The following is a 24,804-nucleotide window of genomic DNA, read 5'->3' as shown; positions in this document are numbered from 1 at the left end:
CTTCTCCTATATTTCCAGTGAGAATGTAAAAGAGTACAACCATTTGGGGAAAGAATTAATTCCAAGGTGGTGTGAGGGAACTTTCTGGAGTAATAGAAATGTTTTATATTTTGATTGTGGTATATTTTTATTGTGTGAAAATTACATCTCAGCAAGTTGATTTAAAAAGGCAAAAATAACAACAAAATAAAATAATGCTTCCTCAGAAAGAATAAAAACACAACTATGTTTAAATCAAACTTTCTCCCTATGCTGCATTTGCAGCCTTGTAGCTAAATGGGATAGATGAAAAACAAACACCCACAGCGGCTTTTGTGCCTTTAAATTCATGTCTGTATATCTCAATGCTACCCTCACTACTGGTGACAAGTCATATTATTCTACCCTTATTCTTTCATTCTTCCACTCTCCTTGATGATTATATCTTGTATTACTTCAAGCTGATGATCCTGCTTCCTATTTCACTGAGAGAATTGAAAATTGAAGAAATAAGAAGAAAATCTCCATAGATTACTTCCACTACATCTATCTACTTATTAGCATCTGCTCTGGCTCTTCCCTCCCACTTGTTACCATACAAGAAATACCTGTTTCTATCTAAAGCCAATCCCTCAGTTTATGGACTGTCTCTTCCCAATACTCAGCAACATCACTCCAGAAATTATCCTTTTTCTCTCCTGCATCATCAGTTGTTTGCTCTACACTATATGGGTCCAATCAGGATATGAACATGCTATTTCTTTCATCTAATCAAAAATTTTTCTCAGCCCTACTTCCTCTATCAGTTACCATTCCATTTCTTTGCTCCTCTTTGCAGCAAACCTCTTGAAAAAAAAATGTTGCCTGTATTAGATCTCTCCAATTCACCTCCTCCCATTCCCCTTTTTAAAATTTTATTTTATTGTGGTAAGCACACTTAAAATTAGATCTACCCTCTTACCAAATTTTTAAGTGTACAACATATTATTGCTGACTATAGGTGCAATGTTGTACAGCAGATCTCTATAGCTTATTCATCTTGCTTATCTGAAACTTAATGCTTGTTGATTAGTAACTCCCAACTTTCCCCTCCCTCAGCCTTTGGCAAATACCACTCCAGTCTTTGATCGTATGAATTTGACTATTTTAGATACCTCAAACAAATTGAATTATGCAGTATTTGACAACCTAAATGTCCATTAACAGATGAATGGATAAAGAAAATATGGAATATACATATAATGGACTACTCTTCAGCCTTAAAAAGAAAAGAAAATTCTGTAATATGCAACAACATGGATGAACCTTGAGGACATTATGCTCTCATTCTCTCTTAAGCCTACTCTAGCACTCAACCAAAACTGCTTTTCGTCAAGGTCATCAATGACCTACATATTCCCAAATCCAATAGTCAATCCTGAGTCCCTGTCTCATTTGAACTATAAGCAGCATTTATCACAGTGCATAAACTTTCTTCACTTGCCTTCCAGGATAATACACACTCTTTGATTTCCTCTTACTAACAACCTGCTCTTTTTCATTTTCCTTTGCTGGTTCCTTGGTTGGAGTTCTTGAACTCACTCCTTGTTCCTCTTCTTTTCTCTACATTTACTCCTTTGGTGACATCATCCCTGTTTTATGACTTTAAATACTATCTATGTACCAACAATTCCCAAATACGCATCTCCAATCTTGACTTCTCTTTCAGTCTCCAGATTCATATATCCAACTGCCTACTGAGTAGTGTATTCAAATATCTGATAGGTATCTCATATTTAACCTGTCTAAAACTGAACTCATCTTTCTTCCCAAACCTGCTCTTCCAGCAGCCTTATTCATCTCTGTAGATAAGATATCCCCACTCATCCAGATACTCATGCCAAAAGCCTGAAATCAACCTTGACTCCTCTCTTTGTAGCAAATCCATAACAATTCCATCAGGAAATCCTCTAGGTGTATCTTCAAACTCTTCTCACCACTTAAATTGCTAGCCCAATGGCCCAAGCCACTATCACCTCTCACTTAGACAACTATAAAAGTCTCATAACTGGCTCCATGTTTCTATCCTTGGCCCACTCTGGCTTTAATGTCTACTCTTAATAGGGAAACAGGAGTAATTTTATGATATAGGTCATATCATGTGACTACTCTGTTAAACTCCTCCAATTTGTTTTTATCTCAAAGTAAAAGACAATGTCTCTACAGTGGCCCACCAGATCCTACAAAATCATCACTCCAACCCACTACCCTACCATATACACACTTCTTTGATCACATTTTATACTACTTTCTGCCTTGCTCACTCAGTTCTAATCACACTGGTTTCATTGCTCTACCTCAGACAAGCCAGGTATGATCCCACTTTAGAGAGATGGCTTAGGGCAATGGCTATTCCCACTTGCAGGAATGCCCCTCTACCAGATATCTGTACAGCAAATTTCCTTACTTCCTTTGTCTTTGCTCAAATGTCAACTTCTCAATGAGGCCTACCTTAATGACCATTCATTTTGTCCTCCTCCACACATTCCTCTTACCCTGCTCTACTTTTTCTTTTAGAAACTGTCATTTTCTAATATACTCTTTAATCTACTTATTGTAACTATTTTTTGTCTTTTTTCTTGTCCCCAATGACACACTTAGAATGTGAACCCCTCAAGTTCTAGTATCTTTTTTCTCTCTTGATTACTATATTCCAAATGCCTAGAACAGAGAGGTGGTCATTAAATTTTTTTTTTTTTAAAGAGTGGCACCTGAGCCAACAACTGTTGCCAATCTTCTTCTCTTTTTTTTTTTCTGCTTTATCTCCCCAAATCCCCCCATACACAGTTCTATATCTTAGTTGCAGGTCCTTCTAGTTGTGGGATGTGGGACATTGCCTCAACACGGCCTGACGAGCAGTGCCATGTCCGCACCCAGGATCCGAACCCTGGGCTGCCGCAGCGGAGCATGCAAACTTAACCACTCGGCCACAGAGCCGGCCCCCAAATATCTTTTGAATAAATAGCATATCATTCCTAATTATTTAGATCTTCTTTGATGTCTTTTAGTAAACTTTGATAATACCTAATTATTTAGATCTTCTTTGATGTCTTTTAGTAAACTTTTATAATATTTTACATAAAGGTCTTAAACTCTGCACATCCTTGTTAGACTTACTCTTACACATCTTAGATGTTTATTTATTTGTTTCCATGGTACATGGAATTTTTTCTAACTCCATTTTCTAATTTATTATTGCTAAAATAAAAGAATATTATCAAATTATACATGTCGGTCTTGTATCCAGGAACATTTCTCAGCTCTTTATTAGTTCTAATAGTTTACCCACAGATTCTCTCTTTTTATTCCTTTAGACAATTATAACATTTACAAATAATTAAAATTATGCCTTTTTACAAACATTATACCACTTATTTCTTTTTCTTGTCTTATTGCATTAGTTAGAGCAATTCTTAAAAGTATATTGATAAGGTCATCCTTGTCTTGTTCCTGACTTTAAACTAAATGCTTTTCAAGTTTCACCACTCCATCAAACTAGTCACATAGTTTCTGGTAACTATATGATGTTTGCTCTTGATTCTTTGAAGAGATCCTTTATCAGATAAGGAACTTCCTTTCTCACCCTACTGTGCTATGAGTCTTAGTTTCAATGGGTGGTAAATTTTAGCTGTTGGTTTTTCTGCACCAATAAGGTGATATTTTGAGAAGCAGTATAAGGCAGAAGTTCGGAGAGAAAGCTCTGTAGCCATAAAATAATATATTCCAAAAAACAACTAGAAAACAAATAAACCTAATAGTAAATATGCCAAAAGTTTCACAGTAATTCCTTCTAGGTAGTATGATTATGGGTTTGGGGTTTTGTTTTGTTTTGTTTTTTTTCTGTTCCTAACACTCATGCGTATTTTCCAAATTTTCCACAGTGAGTATTTCTTCAGTGACTACTTGGGTATAAATCCTGCCTCTACCACTTACTACCTGTATTATCTTGAGAAAGTTAGTTATCCTGTCTATGTCTTACTTTCTTTCAATTTCTTCATCAGTAAAATGAGGGCGGTAGGTAATAATAGTACTTACCTCAAAGGATTATTTTCATATTACATGAACTAACTAATATAAAGGACTTAGAACAGCACCTTTAACATAGAAGTGTTCAATCAAAGTCAGCTAATTCTATAATAAATTGAATGACAGAGAAAAAGAGAACCTGTGTTCCATCTTGAAGAAGTAGTATTAGAAGTAGAATAACATAAATAGCTAACATTTATTGAGTACTTCTTATGTACCAGGCATTAGATTAATTGTTTTACATGCATTATCAAATGTAATTCTTACACTAACTCTATTAGATACTAATATTAACCCCATTAAATGGACATAGAAATTGATCATTTAAATAGATTAATAACTTTCCCAAGGTCAAAGGGATAGTAAGTGGCAGAGGTAGGCCTGGAATTCAGGTATAGCTAACATAGAGTGCATATTCTTAACCATTACAATTTGCTTGATCATGATGATGAAGATGATGATAATCAGCAATAGGAGATCTGAAAGGAGGAGGAGGAAGAGGAAGAAAAGGACAAGCAGAATAAGGAAGAGGAAGAGAAGGTGAAAGAGAGGAACAAAAAATGTAGTAGTAATTTACTAATAACCTGTTGTGGTAGGTTTTGCTCTTGCTGTTATTAGCATTATTACTACTGTTATGATGTTTAATAAAAACAATAGCCCCTATTACTATCTACCAAACACCACAGTAGTCTCTTTACACGCATTGTCTCATTTAATTTTCACAACATCCACATGAAATAGTATTATTATCTTCATTTTACAGAGGGAAAACTGAGGTACCAAAAGATTAATTAACTAATCAAGTTAGTTAACTAATCAAAACATCTCATAAGTATCAAAGTCAGGATATAAACACAAATCTGTTTGAATCCATTGTCTGTGCTGTTTATACTGTGATATGTTGCTTCTGGCCATGGTCAAGATGAAGTTTCACTTAGCCTGAAATCTCCAGGATGGGGACTAAAGAAGCAGCAAACTCCCTTAGAATTTTAAAGTCCAATTCAGACATGTCATACATAAAAGAGAGAGAGTATGTGTGTGTGTGTTTAAGTTACATTACTGCTTGCAGTAATATAAGAAATACTTCGTTGATAAAAAAAAAAAAAAAACACTTTTTAAAAAAAATCTCCCATTACATACCTCAGAGGACAATCTGTTGGCACACCCAGATAAAACAGGATTGATGAATTGAGAAAAAGAGTGAAAATAATATAGGGGTCTGTTTTATTGTCTCATGTTATTGCTGGAATGCAATTAATTCCTTTATGACTAGAGGCCTGAAACATTGCATCACATCCTATTTATTTGTGAGAAGTTTCAAAGTGTGAGGACAAAGAAACAATTTGTTCTAAATGTCTGAACATCTGAGTTCATAAAACAATTCAAAGCAAGAAATTCAAGGAAAAGCATCTCATTTACTACTGATAGGACAGCAAAATAGTAAAAATTTTCTGGTAGCAATTTAGAAACTGTAACAAGAGTCTTTAAAATATTCATATCCTTTGCCCATCGATCCCCCTCATAGGAATTTATTCTAAGGAAGCAAAATGAAATGTGGGTAACAGTTCCTGCATAAAGATGTTCACTATAGTGTTATTTATGATAACAGATAATGGAAAATAATCTTTATGCCCAAGAGTAGGGAAATGGTCCAATAGTAAATATCTATTGTACAGCCATGTTTATGAAGTTTTTAATGATATAAAACATTGCTAGTGATAGTTTCATTTCTTTATAAGCAAGACATAAAAATGTATATACAGTACAAATTTATTTATGCTCCAAAAAATAAAAGAGAAAATAATAAATCTACAAGTAAATATGATAAAAAGTTAATAGTATTTGTTTCTAGGTAGTAAGATTATGGGTGTGTGGGGGGGTGCTTTTTCTCTGCTTCTAATAATTATATTTTCCCAATTTGCTATACTGAGCAGTGGCTACTTTTATAATCAGACAGGAGAAAAAATGGATTCAAAGAGATAAAAAGACAATTGAGGAAAGAAAACAAAGTTTAAATAGTCCAGGCGTACCATTTTATTTCCTCTTATTGGCTAAAGTTTTATCATGAGTATTTAAATAAAAAGATTTGCTTTCACATCACACAAGTGTTCTGCTGCATCAATAATAAATTTCAACATAAGAATATTTAATACAAGTTTTTCAGAGAGAAAATTATTTTTCAATAAAGATATCAGGATGTTTAGTTTTCATAGACTCTTACAAAGGCACTATTTAGCAATTACGTTTGAGGGTTAATATATCATTCCTGGAATACAGCACTGTATGTTCTAAGTTTTTATCATTTCCTAAAAACATCAAGGAAAATAACTCAAAAGCTAGACTTGTTTACACACTATATTTGATGCTGCAATTTTTAACATTCATTTAATGGAGTTGGCCTTGGACGACTAATATTTCTTTTGCCCATTAGTACAAAATCCTAAATAAGGTTCCTGACTAGATTACATTCATGCAGGTCTCATTTTAACGGAAATTGGAGAGATGGAAAAAGATTATAGGAAGAAACATTATAAAAACAGACCTCACAAGTCAAACTTAATAGTAAAGCCATTCTCTTTCATGTAGACAACCATGAAAACAAATATCCTGTGAGCTAGAGATATGTATTGTATCTTTCCAGCAGATCTTTATGCCTTCTTGAGACAGATTTCCATAACTATATAATGTGATTACAGTTGATGAAGCAATGGCTCACAGAAAGAGTCTGATAAAGTAGCAGGCTCTGGGAAAACAGATAAACATGTTCATGATTTATAATTTTAACAAGGGTAGGATAGCAATGGATAAGAAGATAGAATCCAGAGAGACAGAGCAAACATTGGTTCCTACAACCTTAAAAATAAGAATCCATAAAACAGCACCAATACTCTTATTAGAATAAATGCTTGGAACACATTATTGTTACTTGCTTATTTAATTCGTGGACAAGACTGCAAAAGAGACTGAATGTCTTCAACACGTAGTATGAAACTTATAACACTCTGGAAAAGATATTTTAAACAACAAACAAGAACATACCTGTAAGCAAGCCAGAACAGCAAAGGACAAGAAACTTTGAAATGTATAAGCAACTTGTCCAAGAGACTATCCCAAGTAGTATAACTTAAGAAACACATTTTCCCTAACTCTCTAGTCATCTCACCCTCCCACCCCACCTCCTGACCATAGGAGCTATATAAGGATTCTCTTTAGAAAGAGCCTAAACTAAAAGAAAAACTGAGCCAGAAATCTAATGTGGCCCAAAGTTAAAGAAACACTATAATTTCAGAGCTTCCACTAAGTCTCTCTTTAGCAAAGGATATAATGAAGATAGATGATTTTGTTGTTTGAAAAGTAATAGGTCTCATTTCTTAGGAGTTAGTGGATTCCTACATGCAGTAGGCAAGCTAAAGGATGTGCATATGCTATGCATAAAGAAGAAAAGAGTAATCCCTTCTGTGAACTTAGAAATCCTGCAGAATTTTAAGAAAAGGTTTCCCTTCTTTCATATGAATTGAGTATATTGCCTCAGAATTACTGTTTGTTTTTCAGTGGTGTGTGTATGTGACAATCGTAGGTTAATGACATGAGACAGGAACAACAACAGAAGGATAAGTTGTATTTTACTTCATGATAGCAGAGAGATCTTCATAGAGGATCCAAATTTTGAGGGCTAAGACTCAATCTAGCACATCAGGCTAAGCCCTCCTACTCTCAAGACTCAGTGACATAGACTTTGGAAAACACACTTGGAGGATTATTGATTGTCTTGGTGAAACAAGTGGGATAATCCTAGGGTCAGGTGAATCCCTGTAGGTTAAGTTCAGGATTTCCCAAAGTGGGTGGAGGGGAGGAATATTATTATTCTTACTGTGAAAAATTGAAAAAGGAATTCTTTCATGGGAAAATAAGTAAAACCAAGAACCAAGCTAGGAACTAAAGTGTGTCCTTGAGCAGCTCTCTGTGTGGGGTTTAACTTCTTTTCCCACTTGTCCTAAAATGCAGAGGTAAATCATATTTAGCTAACAATGTTCAGAGCTCTCCTATACATTTAATTCCTTCCAGTTAGCCCCTAAATTTCAGTACACGTTACATACAGCCAGTCCCGGGTCAGCGGTATTGTAGAGAATTAAGAGAATTGGTAATAAGTGAAGCGGCTGTTCCTGTACCCCTATTCTGCAGAATAAGCCAGTGTACCAGGAACAGCATTGGATCAAGCAAGACCCAGAGTACTTAAATTTCAGATACTGACCACTGCCTGACTCATGACTCAAGTTGCAGTTGAGAGAAACGGAGAGCAGCAAGCAACCAGGTGAAAGAGCCAAGAGGACAGATTGACATGGGAGAGGAAATTAGACAAACACCTCACTTTCTCAAATATATTAGAATAAGATGACCCCGAAGGAAGAAGGGCCATGCTTTCATCTGCTTAAAAGAATCATATCACATGTACAGAGTTTGTGTAGAATCTTCCATGATCAGCTGTCTCAATATACCAGAATGGTAACTGATTTATTCAGATTAGATTTTTATTAATGCTTGTTCAAAGTATATGTATTTAGTTCTTTGTATTTTTATTAATATTACCTCTCATTCAAAACAGATTTAAAAAGGATTATAAAAATATACACTGTTGGAAAATGTACGAGATGAACTCACAGTTAAAGACAGATTAATATGATCAAAATAAAAGATAGTATACAGAAACATAAGCAAAAAACTTTCCCAGAATAATTAGAAAGGGCTGTAAAATTGGCTCTGTGTTTTCCAGCAGCCAAAGTGAAGGGAAAATAGGATGAGTTACAAGAATCACGTTGTTTTTAAGATATAAACACCTTGTGGTATAAGAGAACAAAAGCTTTTTCAGAAACTGAAGCTTGTGAGAAATGTCCCTCACAGGTCTTTATAAAGAAGAAATAATATAGAGAACAGCACTCTATAATAAACATAATAGCAAATCACTTGCAGTGTGGTTTCTTACAGTGTCCCTCAAGAAAGCCTGGCATATCAAGCTAATGCTTCAACCAGTAAAGAACACTTTTTGGTCTCAGATAAGCTATTTCGTATTACTTAACCATTAGATAACAAAAGTCAGCATGTTATACCTATTTCTCTATATCTCTTGAAACAAAACTGTATCACTGCTATACATATACAAGAATATATTCCTATTATGGTCATTATTTTGATATTCCTAAAATAAAACAAAAGCATAATCTTCTTACCAAAACCACACTGAAGGCGTCCACTATAGTATTTCCCTCACCTGTGATTCTTTCACGTTTTCAACAGTAAAGTTGAACCAGACTCGGAAGCGTGGATTACAGGTATCCGGCCTTATGAATAAATCATACTCAAACTCAGAGACCTGGTCCACCCGTCCAAGGTTACCTGGTAATAAAAATTAAGAGAACAGGGTTTAATAGAAGTTCATGCAGCTAAAAGAACATACATTTAAATATTATGAGCCATGACAGTGACATTTGTCATCATTCAGTGAAGGTTCAGCATTCAGAATCTGCAAGGCTGCCAACTCTGAATGCAGCCCAGGTGAGAGGAGACTTTCAGCTTGTCCAGGCTGTGGAGCAAGCGGCTTTCCCATCCTTAATGACCCAGAAGATCCATTTGTGCTACAAGTGTCTTTGACAGATTGGGATGCTGTATGGAGCATGTGGCAAGCCCCAACAAACCAAGTAATAGTCATAACCAAACTTTAGTTTCTTACTTCGAAAAATAGGGACAATAATACCTTACATATTTTGTGTTAAGCTTTATGGTATACAAACTACCTCTAATATATTGGATCTTATTTAATTCTCACAACAGGGCTATGCAATTTGTACTGTGTTTGGTGTATTTCCAAACTTCTATCAGAACATGTTAAAGAATATGTAAAGTAGAGTAAGGTTTTAAGCAAAATTTAGAAGTAGTTGCTACAAAAGAATAATAATGGTATTATTATTCACAAACAATCATGAAATCAATTTCCATTTTCTCCATCAACAGAACTAACAGTTTCATCAAAACGGTATAAACTCAGGTGTGACCTCCATTCTTTGTCTCTCTTCTCTCTGACGGATATTCTAATGAACTGCCAAAAATGTTAACAGTGGGATGGGAGAAAACAAAAAGTAAAGAGTCTGGTGAATTCCCAAGCCAGATAATCAACAGCTAAAAATGAGTAAAGATGACTATAGACAGCGACAAAGCAAGTGATTGAAAAGTCACTACTGTATTACACTTGAAGAACACAGCAATACCCTGCTTTAAAAGGAGCTCTAGTGTGTCTTTCTCCAAAAGAATACTCAGAATTAAACTTTAACCTGATATGTACCAAAGTTATAAATTACTTCTTTTCCTAGTTCTACTGGCACGGCACTTGTTTTCCTGAGCCTGTGTTGTACTAGATGGAGCACCAGCCTGGGAACCAGCAGACTTGAATTCTAGCCCAACTGACTCACTGAGCAACAACGGGTGAGGGATTTACCCTCTGAGGGCCTAATCTGCAAAATGAAAATATTGAGTTATCAAACCTCTTAGGTTTCTTTCAGCGGTAACATTCTTTGGCTGCCTGATTCTAGGATTGATCAGGCAGTGATCCAAGATAATAAGATAACCCTCTCCCCAAAACCACATCAGTGAACCTCATGGTGATTTTACCTGCTCTCATTAAAATCTGGCCCAAGAAGCCAGACTTATTCCTCCTTCTAGAACTAGAACAATCCATTACCTCCAATTAAGTATACACATACTGAAAAAAAAAATACATAGATGGGAAATTATAGACATGAACTAATTAGAACCAAAAACTTTTAATTTTTCTAGTTTCAATTGTCTTTAGAATTCCCCAGGAAACTTCTCAGCTAAATTGGTCCTTTCAACTATTATCATCCAAAAATATTTACCAAAACCTATGTTGTAGAGGCCAGAACACTTATCACACCATCGCACTGAACTTCGAATCAGAAGATCCAAGCTCAGGTTTTAGCATTGCCATTCACTGAGTAACCTTGGAAAACTCACTTAACCTCTCCCAACCTCTGTTTTCTCAACTATAAAGTGTTAATATAAATACAAATATTTATCTCTAGATTAATTAATATGAACATTAATTTTAGCTAATATACTAATTAATATGAACATTAATTTTCAATAAAAATTAACGTTTTCTGATAATTTCTACACACCACATACTGTCCTAAATGCTATGTGTACTAACCTATTTAATTCTCACAATGGCCTCTATGAGGTAGGAATCATTGCTATCCCCATTTTACATATGAGAAAACCAAGAGACAAAGATATAAAATAACTTATCCGAAGTTATATAGCATGTAAGCAAGTAAGAGTCAGAGTTTGGATTTGAATTCAAGAAACACGGCTCTAATCACTAGACTAACAGCTTCTCTAGCTAACAAAGCTGGTTGGAAGAATACAGAGATAACATAAATTGAAAGTATATTGTAAGTTATAAGGCTTAGTAAAATTACCATTTTTAAAACAACAGAAAGTAAAAGGGTACTATTTTTGGCCCTCTAAAAGTTCACAAAGGAGAAATTAAACATTAAAGTGCATTTCCACATTTAAAGGAAAGAAGTTTTTTTTTTTTAATTCTAGAACACTATAAATGGGTTTTGATAAATAGCATGTCTTAAAATTGCAGCTGCATATAGTATCTAACAATAATGCACCATATTTGTCTAAAAATGCAAAATGATTTGATACTCTTATTATTATTATATTTTCAAAGACTGGCACCTGAGCTAACAGCTGTTGCCAATCTTCTTCTTTTTTCTTTTGCTTCTTCTCTCCAAAGCCCCCCAGTACATAATTGTATATTTTAGTTGTGGGTCCTTTCTAGTTGTGGCATGTGGGAAGCCACCTCAACATGGCCCGATGAGCTGTGCCATGTCTGTGCCCAGGATCCAAACCAGCAAAACCCTGGGCCGCCAAAGCGGAGCACGCGAACGTAACCACTTGGCCACAGGGCCAGTCCCAACACTCTTTTTATTATTAAAGCCTCACCGTGACCCCATGATGAGTAAGCTGAGACTCAGAAATATTTAGTGCTTGTTTAAATTCGTGCTTTAAAGCACCAAGGCAAACATTGAAATAAAGACTTCTGACTCTATTGTGTTGCTCTTTGGAATATACCATAGTTACAGCCGATTCATTTATTCAGCCATTCAATCAGCTATTCATTCAAAAAGTACCACGCTATGTAGTGTAAAATAGAACAGATAGTAAATCAAACAGATATGGTCTTTGTTTTCACTAAGTTTACAGTCTCAAATAATAATAGCATCTGATCTTCAGTCTTCTTTAACTACTCTGTTGACCTTCACCATTCCTATGAGGAGTATCCTCTCTGTGTGTATGCATAAACAATGTTTTCCTCATATTATCTGTAATATTTCAGCAAAGTGTCAATCTATGGCCTTCTGGAAACAGCTATTTGAAAATAACCTGACAATGCCTCTATATCATCTGCTTCCCTTCCACTAAATGAAAGGCAAAAAAAGAAAGCAAATGGAAATCTAAAATATAAGACAATACAAAACAAAAAATAAGATTCAGATTTCAAATGCAAATATATCAGTAAATGTGCTAAATACAAATGGACTAAATATTACAAATAAAGACAAAAATTGTTATTCTGGATTAAAAAACTTAACTATATATTTCTTGTAAAGACAACTTTACATTAAAGAGACTGAAAACAAAAGAATGAAAAAGTTGCAACAGGAAAGCACTATCAAAACAAAAGCTAATGCAGCTATATTTATATCAGACAAGGTAGGCTTTAGATCAACAAACATTGCTAGAAATGAACAGGGACATTCTATGATAAAAAAAAGGGAAATTCCATCAAGAAGACAAAAAAATCTTAAAAGTATATACATATAATAGATCTGCAAAATATATAAGTAAAATTTGAAAAAAAGAGACAAATTTAGAATTACAGTGAGAAATTTTAACACACCAATACCACTAACTGAGAAAAACCAAGAAAATATTCAGAAAGGATTGAGACAATTTGAAAACGTGATTAAAAAGGATACCTAGTGCTAATTATGGAACACTTGACATTTATAGAAGTGCAGAATATATATTCTTTTCAAAGGCACATGGCACATTTACCAAAATTGATCACATGCTGGTCCATAAAGTAAGTCTCAACAAATTTCAAAGGAATTTATACTACACTGCATATGTTCTCTTATCACAGTGATAGTATTTTTAACTAAATTATAATCAATATATGGCAATCAAAACGTGTGGAACACAGTTAAATTCATTCTAAGATGAAAATTCATATATATATACACATAGATGCAGATGATTGATTTTCACTGATTTATACATGTGGCTGAAAAACCAATTATCTAAGTTTTATTATAAGAAGATTTTAAAAAGAGCAATACTTTAAAACAAAAAAAAATTAGAAGAAAAGAAATAATAAAGAAAAGAGGAGAAAATCATAGAAAATTTTAAATGTACCCTGTAGAAAATTTAAAATATGAAAGTCAGTTCTTTGAAAAAGACTTTTAACACTAACACATTCCAGCAAAGCTCATCCAGAATAAAGAGAAAGAAAACACATATTAATATCAAGAATTTTAAAAGAATAGTACTGCAGATCTGTTATACTTCAAACAAGCAAAGAAAAAAATGGAATGAACATATGGTGAACTATATATGTTAATACATTTGAAAAGCAGATGAAATGCACAATTTCTTATAAGAACACAATTTACTAAAACTGACATAGGAAGCAATATAAAATGTGAATTACTCAATAACTATTAAATGGACCATATCATTAATTTAAAACTTTCCCACAAAGAAACTTCCAATCCCAGATGATTTCACTTCTAAATGCTTAGAAACTTATAAGATAGCCAATCAAATAAACTCTTCCATATAAAAAAAAGGAAACACTGCCTAACTCATTTCATAAATCCAGGATAACACTGATACTAAAACATGCCAAGAATATTACAAAAAAGAAAACATATAGATGAATTTATCTCATAAACCTAGATGTAAAAATACTCAGAAAAAATTCTATCCAATTGAATCCAATCACTTATAAAAGAGATGACAGATCATGAAAAGTTGGGATTATCACAAAAATGCAAGGTTGGTTTAATATTTAAAAATAATCAATCCAAATAATCACTTTAACAAAATGAAGAACAAATATGTGATCAACTCAATAAAAGCAGGAGAAGTATTGGATAAAAAAGCAACATCTGTACTTCTGGCTCAACCATGTTGGAGTAACTGTTAAGAGACTAGCCTCACTGTAAAGAATTACAAAGCTCGGAAAATATATGAAACAACTGTTCTCAGACATGAGAAAACAAGCAAGATGATACAGCAATCCCTGAGAGAAGAGACATACACAAGATGATCTCCTATAATAGCACTGACTCTCCACCCAGGAAAAACTTCCCAACTATGGCAAGAAACCAGATCCCAATCAAAGTAAAGAGACCCTGTATGCTGAGCATACAGAATTCAAAGTTGAGGCTATTGAAGCAGCTAAAATCTGTAAAGTAGGGCATCAGAGAGGAGGAAACTATACATGGTGGTGGTAACGAGGGAGTAACCCAGAAAACTCTGGGATCATTTCCTGTAAGTCTGAAGCTGAGGGCTAGGCAGCATATACACAGGGGGAAACTACATTAAGTAAATCAAACAGAAGTGGGGCTGGCCCCGTGGCCGAGTGGTTAAGTTCGTGTGCTCTGCTGCAGGCATCCCAGTGTTTCGTTGGTTCAAATCCTGGGTGCGGGCATGGCACTGCTCATCAAACCATGATGAGGCAGCATCCCACATGCCACAACTAGAAGGACCCACAATGAAGAACATACAACTATGTACTGGGCGGCTTGGGGAGAAAAAGGAAAAAAATAAAATCTTTAAAAAAGATTTTAAAAATACAAAAAAAATCAAACAGAACTTACTACAGTGTTGAAAGAAAACCGGATAGACTAGAGATGAAGTAATTCTGGGTAGGAAGGTGTTGAGAGTCCAGTACAGCCAAAGTGGAAGAATATTTAATACCTCAGGCATAACACCTTATTGAGAATAAGAACCGTGTACTAGAGAAAGCTTTGTTTTCCCTCATAAAGCTGAAAACCAAGCCCTGATAAAATCTCCATGGGAGACAAAGTTTGACCCCAAGTTAGAGCAGTTTGGAAATACCTAAGGCTTTTAACAGATCTAACTCAATAAAATTTAAAACTATGCCTATAGAAGTTTAAGATGATCAACCTTGAAGTGATCAGTAATTGAACTGCCTTCGACAATAAAATACAAATATACTTCAGAAGAACATAACAGAATCCATTCTCTAAAATATATCATCCATTCTGCCTTCTGTACAACCAAAAGTTACTACACATTCCAAAAGAAAGTGATCCACACCTAGACATATCATAATCACACTGTCAAAAGACAAAAAGAATCTTGAACACAAGAACACAGAAGCAACTCATCATGCACAAGGAATCCTCAATAAGACTGACAGCTGATTTCTCATCAGAAATCATGGAGGTCAGAGGGGAGTGGGATAACATATTCAAAGTCCCAAAATAAACTATTATCAAATAAGAATTTGATAGCAAAAATTTTCTTCAAAAATGAGGAAGCTAAGATATGATCAGATAAACAAACCTTCCCTACAAGAAATCTAAAAGAATGTCCTTCTGGATGAAATGAAAGAACACTAGAAAATAACTGAAATCCACCTGAAGAAATAAAGAGCACCAGTAAATATAATTACACAGGTAAATATAAAAAGTAAATATATTTTATGTTTGTAAATATTTTTTATCCTACTGATATAAAAAAATACATAAAGCAATAATTATAAATCTGGATGAGGTGTATATAATGTATCCAGATGTAATTTCTATGACAATATCTTATTGAAATTAAGTTGGCATTAATTTGAACTAGACTGCTATCAACTAAATTAAGTTAATTGTAATCCATGCAGTAATCACTAAGAAAAGTAATTCCAAAATATAGTAAAATCAATAAGAAGGGAATTAACATGATACACTAGATAATATCTATTTAACACAAAACAGGGCAGTAATGGAGAAACAAATGAGGGGAAAGATATAAAACATATTGAAAGTAGGTAGCAAAATGATCTTAGCATATCAGTAATTACAATAAATATAAACACATTAAACACTCCAATTAAAAAGCAGAAAATGTCAAAATGCACTTTAGAGACAAAAACACAAATACGTTGAAAGTAGAAGTAAGGAAAATAGTATACCAAACAAAGCAAAAGAGAGATGGAATGCCTATACTAATATCAGAAAAATAAACTCTAAGACAAAAATTGTTAGTAGAAACAAGGAAAGATATTGTATAATGACAAAAGGGCAATCTATCAAGGAGACACAACAATTACAAACATAGATGCACTTAACAAGAAAGTCCGAAAAGAAATAAAGCAAATACGTTAGAATTAAGTGTAGATATAGACAAGTCAACAATAACAGTTGAAAACTTTAATATCCAACTTTCAATAATGGATATAACAATTGGAAAGAATATCAAAAAGGAAATCAAAGAATTGAATGACACTACAAACCAACTAGAACATACACATATAAAGCACACCACCCTATAACAGCAAAACACACACTTTTCTGAAGTTCACAAGGAATATTCTCCAGGAAAGATCACAAGGTAGAGCATAAAGGAGCCAGCCTAGTGGCAAAGTGGTTAAGTTTCTGCACTCTGCTTTGGTGGTCCAGGGTTCATGGGTTCAAATCCTGGGCACGGACCTACACACCACTCATCAAGCCATGCTGTAGTGGCATCCCACATACAAAACAGAGGAAAACTGGCACAGATATTAGCACAGGGACAATCTTCCTCAAGCAAAACAAGAGGAAGAGTGGTAAGGGATGTTAGCTCGGGGCCAATCTTCCCCACAAAATTGAAAAAAAAGAGCATAAGACAAGTTGCAGTAAATTTAATGTAATGGAAATAATACAAAACCTGTTCTCCAAACAAAAATGGAAGGAAATTAGAAATCAATAACAGAGGGAAATTTAAGAATTTCAAGAACATGTAGAAATTAAACAACACATTCCTAAATAACCAAGAGAGTCAAAGAGAAAATAACAAGAGAAGTTAGAAAGTACGTTGGCGTGAGTGAAACAAAATTACAACCTTTAAAAAGCTGTGGATGCACAGAAAGCAGTAAAGAGAAATACATAGCTGGATATGCCTATATTAAAAAAGAAGAAAGTTCTTAAAGCAATTATCTAATCTTTCACATTCTAAAACTTAAAAATGCAAATTAATCCCAAAGAAGGCAGAATAAAAGAAATAATAAAGATGAGTGAAAATAAATGAAAAATGAATAGAAAAACAACAGAGAAAATCAATAAAACCAAAAGTTGTTCTTTAAAGCGATCAACAAAATAGACAAATCTTTACCTATGTTAACTAAGAAAAAAAAAGGACACAAATTTGTAAAACAAGAATTAAAGAGAGGACATACTATGACCAATTATATTAGATAACCTAGATAATATGGGCAAAATTTTAGAAAGACACAAACAAAACTGACTAAAGAAGAAATGAGTATTTGAATAGACCAAAAACAAAAAAGTAGTACTGATTTACCAATCAAAAAACTTCTTACCAGGAAAAGTCCATGTGCAGATATCTTCACTGGTAAATTCTACAAAACTTTTAGAGAAAAATTAATACTAATCCTTAACAAACTCTTCCCAAAAAATTGAGAAGAGAGAACATTTCTAAATTCATCCTTTGAGGCTAAGATTACCTTGATACTAAAATCAAGGACATCACAAGAAAACTACAGATCAATATCCCTTTTGAATATTGACCAAAATACCTACAATAAAATACTAGCAAATAAAATCCAGCAATATATAAAAATGATTATACACAATGACAAGTGGGATTTATCCCAGAAATTCAATATTGGTTCAACATATGAAAATCAGTTAATGTAATATACCACATTAACAGAATAAAGGACAGAAAGCACACAATCATCTCAATAGATTCAGAAAGAAGCATTTCACAAAATTTGACACTGCTTGATAAAAACACTGAAAGACAATGAACAGAGGGAATATTCAAAAACACACAAACACACAGCTAACAGCCTACTTAACAGTAAAAGGCTGAAGGCTTTCCCCCTAAATTAGGGAGAAGATAAGTATGTTTGCTCTCACCATTTCTATTCAACATTGTAGTGAAGATTCTAGCCAGGCAGGGCAAGTAAGCAAGATAAAGAAACAAAAAGCATTCATATAACATGCAGATCTTTTATACAGAAAATTCTAAGGAATCTACATACAAAAAGCTATTTAAGCTAAAAAAAATATTTCATCAAGGTTGCAAGATACAAGTCAATGTATAAAAATTGATTGTATTTGTATACACTAGCAACAAATAAGCTCAAAATGAAATTAAGAAAACTCCTTTTACAATAGTATCACAAAAAATAAATAGGATAAACAAAATAAGTGTGTAAATAAGGTTTAACCAAAGAAGGTAAGGTTGCTTTAACTGTTGAAAATCAAGCAATGTAATTCACCACATTAACAGAAAAAAAAGAATGATTATATTAATATTTCAGTAGATGCAGAAAAAACATTTGACAAGATCCAACATGAATTCATGATAAAAAAATTTCTTCAAACTAAGTATAGTAAAAAGGTCCTGACACTGATAAGTGGAATGTACTTTTTAAAAGAAGAAACTAAATCTAACATCATACTTAATGGTATATAAGATTTAATTGCTTCTCCCTGAAATCAAGAATAAGAGAAGGATGTCCACTTTCACCACTTATATTCAACATCATCCTACACGGCCAAGCTACTGCAATAACGCAAGAAAAGCAAACAAAAGGCATAAATATTAGGAAAGAAGAAATAAAACTGTCCTTACTTACAGATGATAATGTTGTTTACATAGAAAATCTACAAAACAACTACTTGAATAAATTTAGCAAGGTCACAGGATACAAAGTGAATATATAAAAATCAATTGGACCAGCAGCAAACAATTGTACTGTGAGCAAACAAATGGAAAACAAAAATTTAAGAATCCCCTTCACAGTAACACCAAAACCACAAAATACCTAGAAACAAATCTTCTAAAATAAAAATTATAAAGTATTGCTGAGAGAATTTGAAGAATATGTATATAAATGGAAATATATGCCATATGTTCATGGACAGGAGATTCAAATTGGTAAGATGGCAATTCTCCAAAATTGATATATTTAGAAGCAATAGAATCATAATCAATTCCCAGAAGACTTTTTGTAGAAATTGATGAGCTTATTCTAATAATATAAGAAAATGCAAAGAATTTATTATAATTAAAGCAATTTTAATAAAGGAAAAAAACAGAAACTGCTAAAAAGTTACAGTAATCAAAACCGTTTGGTATTTCAAAAAGATAGACATGTACATCAATGGAACAAATAGAACAGAAATAGACCGACACATATATAAGCAATTGATTTACAAGCCAATTCAGTGAGGAAATGAAAGTCTTTTCAACAAACAGTGCTGAAAATGAACATAAAACCTTACTTAAAATCATATACAAAAATAAACTCAAAATGGATTATAGATCTAGGAGCTGCCTCTGTGGCCAAGTGATTAAGTTTGTGCACTCTGCTCTTGCGGCCCAAGATTTGCCAGTTTGGATCCTGGGCATGGATCTACACACTACTCATCAAGCCATGCTGTGGTAGCATCCCACATAGAAGAACTAGAATGACCTACCAGGATATACTACTATGTACTGGGGCTTTGGGGAGAAAAGAAACAAAAAGAAAGCTTCAAAGAAAATTTTAATGTGGATTATAGATCTAAATGTAAAACCTAAAATTATAAAACTTGTAGAAGAAAACATAAGAGAAAAAGTTCCGTGGCCTTTGAGTAGGCAAAGATTTCTTATATAGAATACAAAAAAATATCAAATAGTAAAGAAAAAATTAATACAGTAGATTTTTAAAAACCTTTAGCTCTTTGAAAGACACCATTAAGAAGTGAAAAAGGGGGGGTAGCCCAGTGGCCAAGTGGTAAAGTTCCCACACTCCGCTTTGGTGGCCCAGGGTTTCACTGGTTCAGATCCTGGGCACAGACCTAGCACCACTCTTCAAGCCATGCTGAGGCAGCATCCCATATAGGAAAACTAGAAGGACCTACAACTAGAATATACAACTATGTTCTGGGGGGCTTTGGGGAGAAGAAAAAAAAAAGAAATGAAAAGGGAAGCCACAGACTGGGAGAAGATATTTGGCTTGCTGATAAAGGACTTGTATTCAGAATATACAAAGAACTCTACAAATCAATATTAATACAAATAACCCAATCAGAAAATTAGCAAAAGATTTGAACAGACACTTACCAAAAAAAAATATGTGAAAGGCCAAAAAGCACATAAAAGATGCTAAACACATTCATCGTCAAGGAAACGCAAATTAAAATGACAATGAGATACCAATATACATCAATTAGAATAGCTTAAAAAAAAAGTAAGGATAGCTTGATTCATTTCATTAAGAGACACATTTTGATAATTTTACTTTCATGTATAATAGTAATATATTTACCTTATTTGATCAATTGTACGTTAATAAGAGCTGTAATAATTTATTCCAAAAGGATGTTTTTAACCTGTAGCTTTTAAGTTATGAGAAATGTCTTTTTAATATTTATATTTATATAGCAGAGGCATGATGAAGTGATCAATAAAAGACTTTCAAGCAAGAAAATTTAGTGCATTAGGATAATTCTGGGAGGAAAATAAAAAAGAAAATATGAGTTCATGTACAAAGAAGGAACAATGTAAAATTTCTGCTTAGAAAAGTCTGTTCATTTACTTTTAAATGGATATTAAGAGCTAATAATTACACAGTATTTACTGTGTGCTAGGCACACATTAAATTGTCAAATTATGTTAACTCATTTAAAACATCATAACTTCGGTAATTAGGCCCTATTATCAATCTCATTTCACTGTGAGGAAACTGAGACACAGAGAGATTAAGTAATTTACTTAAGGTCACAAAGCTAAGTAACTCATAGAGCCTGGATGTGAATACAGGTACTCCAACTTGAGCCTTCGATTTTATTCATCATATCATAGTTGGATATTTTAACCCAATCTGACATCTTTGTATTTTAACTGGGGAATCCAGTCCATTTACATTTTTTGCAATTCCTGAAAGAGTTTTTAACATCTTGTTCTTTCTAATTCTCCTACTTTCGTTATCCTTCTTCTCCTATCTTCTCTTCCACCAATCAGGTTTTCTTTTTTTCTCTTCTTCCTCTCTATCAATTTGGAAGTTTCCATTCTATTTATGTTCTAGTAGTTATTATACTTAAAATTTCTTATGATCAACATGTGACAAAACAAAGTGTAAATTTAAATATCTCTATCCTGCTCCTTTCAAAATTCAAAAACCTTAGAACTATCACTCCTCTTAAAGTATTCTTCTCCCTAGTTGTTTTTAAGAACTTGGCTTTATCTATAGTATTCTGTGGTTTCACTGCTACAGTTTTGGGGAGAGGTGATTCGAAGGATTTACTTTTACTTACTTTTTTCACAAATTGTACTTCCTCAATCTGAAGATTCATATCTTTTGTAAATTATTACTTTGGATATTGCCTCTGTGTAATTTTCTTCTGGGTTTTCTGTCTTTCTCATTGAAATTATCACAACTTCTCTTCTATGTATTTCATCTCTATTCATCTCTGTGCTGCCTCAGTTTTGTCTTCTACTTCACAAATCTTTCTTTAGCTGTGTCTAATCAGATATTTAACCCAATCTCAGATTTTTAATTTCAATAACTACATATTTCATTTTCAGAAGTTCTACTCATTTCTTTTATAAACATGCCTGGATCTGTTTTCTATGCTATCTTTTCTACGTTTTTTGAGTTCCTGTTTTACATCTTTAATCATTTTAGACAAGTGTGTTTTTACCTTCTCTTTGGAAGTTCTGGGAATTTAATCCTAGTATTTGCTGAGGTTGCCACCTTCCATCCACATAAGATTGTTTACTTATGTACCTTATAATTTTTTATTTTAATCTCACCTACGTTGGAGCTTTACCTCTAAGAATCCCTGTGCTGTCAGTATCAACAGCATGACTCTTCAGGGTTTTGCAGTTTTGTATTTGTTTCTTCCAGGTACTTCCTGAATATATTCAACCTGTAAATACTTTTTATATTATATTTTCACTTTGAGAGGATGGCAATGGGTCAAGAAACGTGAAAATTTAAAACTGCAAATTGTGGCATAAGGCCACAGTTACAAATTTTAGGGGAGACTATCTATTCTGCTCTTATGTTTTGGAAAGATCATAAGCCTCAGGCTTAGACAGACATAGATTTGAATCCTAGCTCTGCCACTTACTAATTTTGAAGCTTTGGGAAAATCTCCTAACTGCTCTGGACCTCAGTTTTCCCATCTGTTAAAAGCAGATAAAAATATTTTATTCACAGTATTATTATAAAGATTAAATGAGATCATGTATATAAATTACCTAGTCAGTGCTTAAGCCCAAAACTATTGGAGTCATCCTTGAGTCTTCTCTTAACTTCATACTGAATAACAAATCCAACTTTCAAATATATCTAGAATCCAAGCACTTCTCATTACCTCCACAGACATCACTTTGATCCAAGCCCACTATCTTCTCCAATCCGGATTATTCCAAACTGATCTCCCTGTTTGCTCCTCTTATATTCCATTCTCAACACAATAGCCAAAGTAACCTTTCCAAAATGTAAGAGAGATCATGTCACATCTTGTTCAAAATCCTCAAAAAGCTTAGCATTTCATTCAGAGCAAAACCCAAAGTTTAAATTTTAAAGAGTCTATATTATCTGTCCCTCTTTCACCTGTCTGACCTCATCTCCTACTATTCTCACATCACTTGGCCTCCTTACTATTTCTCTTATATGTCAGGCACCCCTCAGCTTTAAGGAATTTGTAATGTTTTTCCATCGTCTTACATTCCTCTTTCCTCACATTTCCACACGGACTGACTCCTCAACGTCTTTCAAGATGCTTCTCAGATTTCACTTCTTCAATGAGGCCAACCTGACCACCATATTTAATACGGCAAAATACTCTTTTCCCACATTCCTGATATCTCTCACCTGTCCTAATTTTCCCACAGCACTCCCTACATTCAAGAATACCATAAAAATTATTTATTTACTACAAGTATTATTTATTTCTGTCCCCTGTGATAAGAAGGTAAGCTCAGGAATATTTTATTTTTCTGTTTTGTTTACTGTTGTATCCCTAGCACCTGTCTAGCACAAACTAAATACTCGATAAATATCTGTTGATCAAATGTGTAAATAAAAGCAAACTCCCAAAGTTGTTACGTAATATAAATGACAGAGTTATTGTAGGAGCATTTTGAAGGTCTTTCATTCCAGATCTAGTACTGAGCACTGGGAAAACAAACACGAATACCAGTCTCTGTCTTCACAGAGCTTATAGTCAAGCTGGAGCAATAATCACATAAGCGGATCACTTCAATTCAAAGCACCAAGTGCTATGATGGAGAAATTCCCAAAGGAAACCATAAAATGCTGTACAAAAGTGAGTTATTGCTATATTCACAAGAAAGAAGCATAAACTAGTTAAAGAGAAAGCCATAAGAATCTTAAATAATGGATCTTTAAAACTGTAAAATTTATTTTATTTTCCTATGCTTGTCCATTGAAAGTCATTTTGAGAAATCAATCAACTCAAACAGCATATGTGCTTGCTCTTTAAATGTTAGCTTACTTTTTTATATAAAACTTATACAGTTCACTTGATTTTCCAGAATAATGAGGTATTTAGTTTTCTTTTTTTTTTTCAGGTGTACATCATTATATTTCAGTTTCTCTGTCGATTACATCATGTTCGGCACTCAAAGACTAATTACAGTCCATCACCACACACATGTGCCTAATTACCTCTTTCACCCTCCTCCCTCCCCCTTCCCCTCTGGTAACCACCAATCCAATCTCTGTCTCCATGCGATTGTTTGTTGTTGTTTTTGTCTTCTATTAATGGGTGAGATCATACGGTATTTGACTTTCTCCCCTCTGACTTATTTCACTTAGCATAATACCTCGAGGTCCAACCATATTGTCACAAATGGCCAGATTTCATTGCTTTTTATGGCTGAATAGGATTCCATGGTGTATATACACCACGTCTTCTTCTTTTTTTTTTTTTGAGGAAGATTAGCCCTGAGCTAACTGTTGCCAATCCTCCTCTTTTTACTGAGGAAGACTGGCCCTGAGCTATCATCCATGACCATCTTCCTCTACTTTATATGTGAGATGCCTACCACAGCATGGCGTGCCAAGCAGTGCCATGTCCACACCCAGGATCCAAACCAACGAACCCCGGGCTGCCGAGAAGCAGAACATGTGAACTTAACCGCTGCACCACCAGGCCGGCACCAACACCACATCTTCTTTATCCATTCATTCCTTGGTGGGCACCTAGGTGGCTTCCAAGTCGTGGCTATTGTGAATAATGCTGCAACGAACATAGGGGTGCATGTATCTTTACTCATTCATGTTTTCATGTTCTTTGGATAAATACCCAGCAATATAATAGCTGGATCACATGTTAGATCTCTTCTTAATTTTTTGAGGAATCCCCATACTGTTTTCCATAGTGGCTGCACCACTCTGCACTTCCA

The 24,804-nt window shown here is 33.9% G+C and overlaps 1 protein-coding gene across 4 annotated transcripts in view; it reads right to left on the bottom strand.

Moving 5' to 3' along the window:
- The window catches only part of AGBL4 (AGBL carboxypeptidase 4), a 1,218,758-nt gene that overhangs the window by 990,445 nt on the left and 203,509 nt on the right, over positions 1–24,804 (bottom strand). For 3 of the 4 annotated variants that reach the window (XM_023636827.2, XM_070260014.1, XM_023636828.2), the window contains one exon: positions 9,311–9,435. The exons of the other annotated variant lie outside the window; for it this stretch is intronic. In XM_023636827.2, coding sequence (XP_023492595.1) covers positions 9,311–9,435 — 125 coding nt within the window. The remainder of the gene's footprint in view (positions 1–9,310; positions 9,436–24,804) is intronic. 4 annotated transcript variants of the gene reach the window in all.

The sequence above is a fragment of the Equus caballus genome, chromosome 2, assembly GCF_041296265.1.
Source record: "Equus caballus isolate H_3958 breed thoroughbred chromosome 2, TB-T2T, whole genome shotgun sequence".
Taxonomy (NCBI): Eukaryota; Metazoa; Chordata; class Mammalia; order Perissodactyla; family Equidae; genus Equus; species Equus caballus.
Note: the sequence above shows the minus strand (reverse complement) of the source record. Positions and strands in the feature narration are given on the sequence as shown.